General features: G+C 45.0%; 1 protein-coding gene across 1 annotated transcript in view; it reads left to right on the top strand.

Annotated features, from left to right (window-relative positions):
• Positions 1-1,996: 1,996 nt before the first annotated feature.
• The window catches only part of CDK12 (cyclin-dependent kinase 12), a 104,870-nt gene continuing 97,238 nt past the window's right edge, over positions 1,997-9,628 (top strand). Inside the window, exon 1 of the mRNA XM_011929955.1 lies at positions 1,997-3,621. Coding sequence (XP_011785345.1) covers positions 2,576-3,621 — 1,046 coding nt within the window. The 5' untranslated portion in view covers positions 1,997-2,575. The remainder of the gene's footprint in view (positions 3,622-9,628) is intronic.

Raw genomic sequence — 9,628 nt, 5'->3', positions numbered from 1 at the left:
CGGTGGGCATGGTGGCTCATGCCTGTAATCCTAACACTTTGGGGGCCAAAGTGGACGGATTGCTTGAGCCCAGGCGTCTGAGGTCAGACTGGGCAACATAGCGAACCCTCCATCTCTACAAAAAAGTTAAAATTAACTGGGCTGGTGGCCTGCACCTGTAGTCTCAGCTACTCAGGAGGCTGAGGTGGGAGGATCACCTGAGCCCATGAGGTGAAGGCTACAGTGAGTTATGATTGTGCCTCTGCACTCCAGCCTGGGCGACAGAGCAAGACCCTTCACACACACACACACAATTAGGTTTTTTTAAAAAATGTTTTGGATAGCCCTGTGAGCAAAAGGAACAAGAACGTTTAAAGAGAGCGATTTTTGAGAATGGAGTTTACCTTAATTCAGAATGTTTTCTGGTCCTGAATTTACCAACTGAACTTCTCAGTTTTGGACAAGCCCCTTCACTTCTCCATGCCTTAGTTTTCTCACTTACACAACCTATTTCAGAGGACTGTTGTGAAGATGGAATGACTTAAGGTATGTAAAAGTTTTTAAAAGTAATAAATGAGGGGCCAGTGTAAGAGGATGTTATTTTCTTGTTAGTTAATACTATGCTTTTCTTGTTCATATTATAATCTTTCATATGAGAATGAAAGGCTAAATTATCCAGTAACAGCCATGGCAGGATCTCAAGATGGGATGAGCTTTTAGGTTCTGAGATTTGAAGCAAAGATTGGTGGTTGAGGAGATAGCGCCATAGGATGGAAGAGCTTGTGCTTTAGTCTCAAAAAGACATGAATTTGAATGTTAACTGTGGCACTTGTTGGACTAAATGATTCAACTTCCCTGAGGCTGGGATTCCTTTTCTATAAAATAGGGATGAAAATCTCGTGTTTTGCAGGATACTTGTGAAAATTAGAGATAATGAATGTAAAATGCTTGGCACGTAGCACACACCCTATATGTTGGAAGCACTGTTAAAACACTCAGGGACTTGGGTTGAAATGTCCCCACATTTGTCTTTTGCTCTGTAAAAAATAATCTCAGCCGGGTGCGGTGGCTCAAGCCTGTAATCCCAGCACTTCGGGAGGACCAGGCTGGCAGATTGTTTCAGTCTATGAGTTCAAGACCAAGGATCGCTTGAGTCTAGGAGTTCGAGACTAGCCTGGGCAACATGGCGAAACCCCATCACTACGAAAAATAGAAACAAATTAGCACAGCGTGGTGGCGCGACTCTATAGTTCCAAGTACTGGGCAGGCTGAGGTGGGAGGATTGCTTGAGCCCCGGAGGTGGAGGCTGCAGTGAGCAAAGATCGCGCCACTGCACTCCAGTCTGGGCAACAGAGAGAGACCTTGTTTCAAACAAACAAACAAAAAAACGCCCGGGTGCGGCGGTTCACGCCTGTAATCCTAGTACTTTGGAAGGCCGAGGCGGGAAGATCACTTGAGGTCAGGAGGTCGAGACCAGCCTGGCCAACATGGTGAAACCCTGTGTCTTCTAAAAACACAAAAGTTAGCCGGGCATGGTGGCAGGCTCCTGTAATCCCAGCTACTCGGGAGGCTGAGGCAGGAGAATCGCTTGAACCTGGGAGGTGGAGGTTGCAGTGAGCCGAGATCGCGCCACTAACACTCCAGGCTGGGCGACAGAGCGAGACTCCGTCTCAAAAGAAAACAAAAAACAAAGTCATCCTGGTAGTTAAAAGTTTTGTTAAAAAGGAAGTTAAAATTAGTTTGTCACAGAGCTTGGGAGTGTTTGTTTAATCAGTTATCGATAAAGTTTTGGTTAAAAAAAAACTCGGTTTGTTCCGTTTCAATAAAGCTTTGTTCAAATAGGGAGAGGGAGCTCATCGCGAGAGTCAGGTGAAACGCGTTTCTAGTTTGGGACCTGATCTCGCGTTGTTTGATGAAGCAGCGGAATGAGGTGAAAGCGAAGCATGAAACATCGCGAGAGGCTACTGGACTTTCGCGACGATTTGTGGGATTGCCCCTCCCCCCTCCTCCGAGTGCCGTTTCGGTTTAATCTAGTGTGTGACTGAGTCTGTGTGAGGGAGAGTGTATGTGTGGTGTGGAGGTGAAACGGAGGCAAGAAAAGGGGCTCTCTCAGGAGCGAGGGACAAAGGGGGCGTGAGGCACCTAGGCCGCGGGATCCCGGCGACAGGAAGCCGCCCTGAGCCGGGCTACCGGGTAGGGGAAGGGCCCGCGTAGTCCTCGCAGGGCCCCAGAACCGGAGTCGGCCCCACAGCCCCGGGCCGTCGGCTTCTCACTTCCTCGACCTCCCTGGCCCCCGGGCCTGAGGACTGGCTCGGCGGGGGGAGAAAAGGAAACAGACTTGAGCAGCTCCCCGTTGTCTCGCAACTCCACTGCCGAGGAACTCTCATTTCTTCCCTCGCTCCTTCACCCCCCACCTCATGTAGGAGGGTGCTGAGGAGTCGGGAGGGAGGAGGAGCCTGGGCTACGGTCCCTGCCCTCCCCACCCCCTTCCTGGGGCGCTTTGGTGGGCGTGGAGTTGGGGTTGGGGGGGTGGGTGGGGGTTGCTTTTTGGAGTGCTGGGGAACTTTTTTCCCTTCTTCAGGTCAGGGGAAAGGGAATGCCCAATTCAGAGAGACATGGGGGCAAGAAGGACGGGAGTGGAGGAGCTTCTGGAACTTTGCAGCCGTCATCGGGAGGCGGCAGCTCTAACAGCAGAGAGCGTCACCGCTTGGTGTCGAAGCACAAGCGGCATAAGTCCAAACACTCCAAAGACATGGGGTTGGTGACCCCCGAAGCAGCATCCCTGGGCACGGTTATCAAACCTTTGGTGGAGTATGATGATATCAGCTCTGATTCCGACACCTTCTCCGATGACATGGCCTTCAAACTAGACAGAAGGGAGAACGACGAACGTCGTGGATCAGATCGGAGCGACCGCCTGCACAAACATCGTCACCACCAGCACAGGCGTTCCCGGGACTTACTAAAAGCTAAACAGACCGAAAAAGAAAAAAGCCAGGAAGTCTCCAGCAAGTCGGGATCGATGAAGGACCGGATATCGGGAAGTTCAAAGCGTTCGAATGAGGAGACTGATGACTATGGGAAGGCACAGGTAGCCAAAAGCAGCAGCAAGGAATCCAGGTCATCCAAGCTCCACAAGGAGAAGACCAGGAAAGAACGAGAGCTGAAGTCTGGGCACAAAGACCGGAGTAAAAGTCATCGAAAAAGGGAAACACCCAAAAGTTACAAAACAGTGGACAGCCCCAAACGGAGATCCAGGAGCCCCCACAGGAAGTGGTCTGACAGCTCCAAGCAAGATGATAGCCCCTCGGGAGCTTCTTATGGCCAAGATTATGACCTTAGTCCCCCAAGATCTCATACCTCGAGCAATTATGACTCCTACAAGAAAAGTCCTGGAAGTACCTCGAGAAGGCAGTCGATCAGCCCCCCTTACAAAGAGCCTTCGGCCTACCAGTCAAGCACCCGGTCACCGAGCCCCTACAGTAGGCGACAGAGGTCTGTCAGTCCCTATAGCAGGAGACGGTCGTCCAGCTACGAAAGGAGCGGCTCTTACAGCGGGCGATCGCCCAGTCCCTATGGTCGAAGGCGGTCCAGCAGCCCTTTCCTAAGCAAGCGGTCTCTGAGTCGGAGTCCACTCCCCAGGTGAGCTATTTGTCTAACAGTCCTTCCTCATTTAGGGTGGGTTGTGAGGAATTGGCATTCAGCGTGTTAACATTGTGTGGAAGCCCGCAGTGTTCATCATTGATTAGAACACTTTGCTGTTGGCTAGTCGTTCCAGTGTGTGAATCTGTCTCCCCTTAACCCAGAATTCGAAAATGAAGAGTACATAGGCCTCAAACCACTAAAGGTAGGTACTTCCAGTGGTGGGGTCTTCAGTTGTAAGCTTCTAAGTGAGAAATGTCAAAGGTTTCTGCTTAGTGAGTGGATGGAGTTGATACTAGTTCCTAGAGCATGTCTAGCTGTTTCTGTTGCTTAGTTTAAAATTTTTAAAAATCACATTGGTATTAGTGCTTTAGACTCTATGGGACCTGGTTGAAGACTTAAGAAATTACAAAGTTTCGTTTGTATTAAAGTTACTTGCCTAGGTTATCCTATTTGTGTTGTCCACTGAGTCCCCAAATCTGTACATTTATTCATTTCCTACTTGGCACTGTTTTAATAATTTACAAAAGATTCCTGTCTTCTAACTGATGTTTTAGTGGAAATTCAACTGATTAATCTGTTACCCTTTTGATGGTATAACCTAGCAGAAATTGGTTCCAAGGACAATTTGGTTTCCTTTACAGCATCATCACTGACCTACCTTGTGACCGCTGACAATTTTCAAAATCTTTCTCTAAAACACATGGTAATAATGACTTCCACATATTTTGACTCCTTTGTGGCCTCACCTCTGTTCACGAAAACAGAACGTGGGCTTTAGTTAGAACTTTGTGGAATCCTAATGTTGCTTTGTGACCTTTAGCAAATGAGTTAATTTCTCCGTGCCTGAGTTGCTTCAGGTGTAAAATGGGGCTGGTCTTGAACTTCTGAGCTCAAGCAATCCTCCTGCCTCGAAAAGTGCTGGGATTACAGGCATGAGCCACTACGCCTGGCTCATACATGGCTTTTGTATTTCAGTGTAATTTTTACTGACTTAAAGTTACAATTATTCATAAATGATGTGAGTACATCAAGCTGCAGAGTGTTCCTAGCTGTCAAGGGCTGGAATTCTTAATGTTTCCTCCTCCATTTTATTATGAAAAATTTTCAAGCACAGAAAGGTTGAAAAAATTGTAGTGAACACCCATGTATCTAACACCTAGTTTCTACAATAAATATCTGCTGTATCCAGCATAGTGAGGCCCCCTTCTCTACAGAAAAAAAAAAAAAATTAGCTGGTCGCGATGGTGCACATCTGTGGTCCCCACTGCCTGGGAGGCTGAGGTGGGAGGATCGCTTGAGCCTAGGAAATCAAGGCTGCAGTGAGCTGTGATCACACCACTGCACTTCAGACTGAGCATCAGAGTGAGACCCTGTCTCAAAAAAAAAATTGGGCTGGGAGGAGTGGCTCACACCCGTAATCCCAGCACTTTGGGAGGCCGAGGCGGGCGGATCATGAGATAGGGAGTTTGAGACCCTATCTCCACTAAAAATATAAAAAATTAGTTGGGTGTGGTGGCGTGCACCTGTAGTCCCAGCTACTCGGAAGGCTGAGGCAGGAGAATCGGTTGAACCCGGGAGGCAGAGGTTGCAGTGAGCTGAGATCGTGCCGTTGCGCTCCAGTCTAGGTAACAGAGACAGTAAGACTTCATCTCAAAAAAAAAGCTATGTATTTTGTAATCTACTTATCCATTAATCTATCTTTTGTTTTCATTTATCTCAAAGTAAGTTGCAGACATCAGTATATTTCATTCTAAAGACTTCAACATGTTTACCATTAGCTGGATTACCATTTTTTTTGGAGGGGTGAGGAGTAAAATTGATATACAGTAAAATGCCTAAGTCTTAAGTGTAGCATTTGTAAAGCTGCTTATTTTTTTTGTTTGTTTGTTTTTTGGTGTTTTTTCTTTTTGAGACAGAGTCTTGTTCTGTCGCCTAGGCTGGAGTTCAGTGGCGCAATCTCAGTTCACTGCAACCTCCACCTCTCGGGATCAAGCTGTTCTCCTGCCTCAGCCTCCTGAGAGTAGCTGGGATTACAGGCGCCCACCATCACATCTGGGTAATTTTTATATATTTTTAGTAGAGACAGGGTTTCACCATGTTGGCCAGGTTGGTCTCGAACTCCTGACCTCAGGTAATCCGCCCGCCTCAGCCTCCCAAAGTGCTGAGATTACAGACGTTAGCCGCTGCGCCCAGCCACGCTGTTTAGTTTTTTAAGGAAGTCTAAAAAGTATTCTCAGAATATTTGTTTCTTGATAGAGTAGTTCATTAAGGCTGTAAAAATTGTTAACTGTTGTAGGGTATGGGAATACAGAAGAGTGTGCTAAGACTAAAACACTAAAAGGAGTTTCAGTAAGAAGTGCATCTTTCTAGTGATTCTTTTTGGATTCTTAGCGAAAACAGCATATGTCATGTTCTCTTAAGAGAGTAGAGGAGGCTGGGCGTGGTGGCTCATGCCTGTAATCCCAAGCACTTTGGGAGGCCAAGGCGGGCAGATCACCTGAGGTCAGGAGTTTGAGACCAGCCTGGCCAACATGGTGAAACCCTGTCTCTACTAAAAATACAAAAATTAGCTGGGCATGGTAGCATGTGACTATAATCCCAGCTACTCAGGTGGCTGAGGCAGGAGAATCGCTTGAACCCAGGAGGCAGAGGTTGTAGTGAGCCAAGGTCACGCCACTGCACTCCAGCCTGGGTGACAGAGTAAGACTGCATCTCACAAAAAAAAAAAAAAAAAAAAAAGCCACGCCTGTAATCCCACTACATTGGGAGGCTGAGGCGGGCGGATCACCTGAGTGCGGGAGTTCAAGACCAGCCTGACCAATATGGAGAAACCCTGTCTCTACTAAAAATACAAAATTAACCAGGCATGGTGGTGCATGCCTGTAATCCCAGCTACTTGGGAGGCTGACGCGGGAGAATTGCTTGAACCCAGGAGGCAGAGGTTGCGGTGAGCTGCGATTGCAATAATTACACTCCAGCCTGGGCAACAAGTGGGAAACTCCATCTAAAATAAAAATTAAAAAAAAATCTGAGGAATCTACTCACATAATTTAAACTAGTCAATAATGGTAAAAATAAGTTTAGAGAAAATTGGAGACACAATATGGTAGCGTAGCATGCAAATAAATCATTACATAATATTCCCAGAGACACATGAACGCTTTTAGTTGGCTTACAGAGAGCATTGTATGTTTGTATGTGTGCATTATATGTTTTTCTTCATTGGTTGAAATTCTAAACAGTACAAAAATATTGTAGAGTCAAAATAGAGGAACATACAGATCCCTTCTTCGATATTCTCTGTGTTTTCTTCCTTGGGAGACAGTCAAAATGAAATAAGCAACATTTTAGTTTAGTTTAGTTTAGTTGTTTAGTTTAGTTTAGTTTTTAGTTTTTTGAAACGGAGTCTTACTCTGTGGCCAGGCTGGAGTGCAGTGGCACGATCTCGGCTCGCTGCAACTTCCGCCTCCCAAGTTCAAGCGATTCTCCTACCTCAGCCTCCCAAGTAGCTGGGACTACAGGTGCGTGCCACCATGCCTAGCTAATTTTTGTATTTTTAGTCGAGACAGGGTTTCACCATGTTGGCCAGGATGGTCTTGATCTCTTGACCTCGGGATCTGCCTGCCTCGGCCTCCCAAAGTGCTAGGATTACAGGCATGAGCCACTGCACCCGGCCAAACAACCTCATTTTAAAAGACTGAAGATGCTTTGGCAGAAAGGCAGTGTCTTTGCATTTGCCAGTTTAGCAATGATTAATAGTTGAGTGGAACCTAACTTAATTCCGGGAGTGGGGGGGAAATACTTTTGTTTTTGAAGACATTTCTTGAAGACACATTGCTTATTGCTGACTGTGTTTACCTATTTGTATCTACTTCTCCACTTTTTTCTAGAAGAGTGAACCTGGAACTTAAATGTAGCATTTGTATCACTAAAAATACTGCAAGTATATGGCCATCCAAATCTATTAACAGTAGGCTTCTGTGAGAAATTGAAGGGTTTGTAACAGACTTCCTTAGGAAGATTTGGTCATGCTGACTAAAACAATAGTACTTGGTAGCTAGCTAGCATTAGTGTTTTGGGTTTTACATGTTTTCCCTGGGATAGAGATGTTACCTAGATACATTTCAAGCAGAGAAAACCTCTTGATTCAGCCAAATATGTACCAAAGGAATATTAGTTTTAAGGGTAAGTGGATATTTGGTAAATATCAGTACCTTTCAGTATTTTATATTCTTATGTTCATGTTTGTGTTGTTTTTTAGTTCTGTTGATTCCAACAATATTTTTATTTTTATTTTTTGAGACAGTGTGTGTCTCTGTCCCTCGGGCTGGAGTGCAGTGGCGTAATCTTGGCTCACTGCAACCTCCGCCTCCTGGGTTCAAGCAGTTCTTCTGCCTCAGCCTCCCGAGCAGCTGGGATTACAGGCACACACCACCATGCCTGGCTAATTTTTTTGTATTAGTAGAGATGGGGTTTCACCATATTGGTCAGGCTGGTCTCAAACTCTTGATTTAAGGGCGATCCACCCGCCTTGGCCTCCCAAAGTGCTGGGATTATAGGCATGAGCCACCGCACACAGCTTCCAATAATAATTTTATATTTTAACTAACTGTTGGAAGCAAACTTGCAAAAAGCAGTATAGGTAAAAGAAAATCATCGCTGCCGTTGTGCAAGTTGTTTCCCTTACACATATATGTTGTTTTGAAACATTTTGGTTCGTGTCAGTGTTACTATATGTCAGTCTTACCATATCTCCCTGATCAAAGATAAAGGAAGACATTGATGATCTAGAATGGAAACAATTTGTTTTAGACTACTGGGAAAATTTTGTTTTGTCCAGTTATGCTTTTAATGCTTTTATTTTATTTATTTTTTTGAGACAGAGTTTCACTCTTGTTGCCCAGGCTGGAGTGCAATGGCACAATCTCAGCTCACCACAACCTCTGCCTCCCAGGTTCAAGCTATTCTCCTGCCTCAGCCTCCCGAGTAGCTGGGATTATAGGCATGGACCACCATGCCCGGCTAATTTTGTATTTTTAGTAGAGACAGTGTTTTTCCGTATTGGTCAGGCTAGTCTCAGACTCCCAAACTCAGGTGATCTGCCTGCCTCAGCCTCCTAAAGTGTTGGGATTACAGGCGTGAGCCATAGCGCCTGGCGCTTTTAATATTTTTACTTAATTTACTTAATTTATTTATTTATGTTTTGAGATAGATTTTCGCTCTGTCGCCAGGCTGGAGTGCAGTGGCGAGATCTCTGCTCACTGTAACCTTGGCTCACTGCAACCTCTGCCTCCTGGGTTCAAGCGATTCTCCTCCCTCAGCCTCCCAAGTAGCTGGGAATACAAGCATACACCACCACACCCAGCTAATTTTTGTGTTTTTAGTAGATACGGGGTTTCACCGTGTTGTCCAGGATGGTCTTGATCTCCTGACCTTGTGATCCGCTGCCTCGGCCTCCCAAAGTGCTGGGATTACAGATTTGTTTTTTGTTTTATCTCACATTGAGACTTCAGCAGGTTAGGCTTTAGTAAAAAGCAGTAAGAATTAATGAGATTTGGGTTTCAACTTAAAATGATTTGCCCCATAGATTCCCAGATTTTATTTCCAAAGCCTGCCTTAAGAAGAAGGTTAATCAAACATGTAATAATACCTTCCTTTAGGAGTTTCTAAAAAGTTGATTAGAAATCATTTTATAATAAATATATCAGGAGCCCTCATGTTTTTGAAAAGTTCTAACAAATTTTGATAAAATATTTTCTCCACTTTGTTTTGTAAATCCTGTCTTATGTGTTGGGAATTTGTTTAGTACTTCATTTTAAACTTTACAACTTTATTATAAACTTATTGCAAGGAACAATATATTTTTCTGAGATCTGCCAATTAAAAAACTCTGTAGTTAACAAATTTAGGTTTTGGTGAAGCATGCTTGTTGCTTTTAACTTTCTGATGGATATAACCCAATTTTACTGTGGAGTATGACTTCTTTTTTTCTTTTTTTTGAGAC

Source organism: Colobus angolensis, unplaced genomic scaffold (genome assembly GCF_000951035.1).
Source record: "Colobus angolensis palliatus isolate OR3802 unplaced genomic scaffold, Cang.pa_1.0 Scaffold83, whole genome shotgun sequence".
NCBI classification, from domain to species: domain Eukaryota; kingdom Metazoa; phylum Chordata; class Mammalia; order Primates; family Cercopithecidae; genus Colobus; species Colobus angolensis.
The sequence above is the reverse complement of the archived record's forward strand: the minus strand, read 5'-3'. Positions and strand labels throughout refer to the sequence as shown.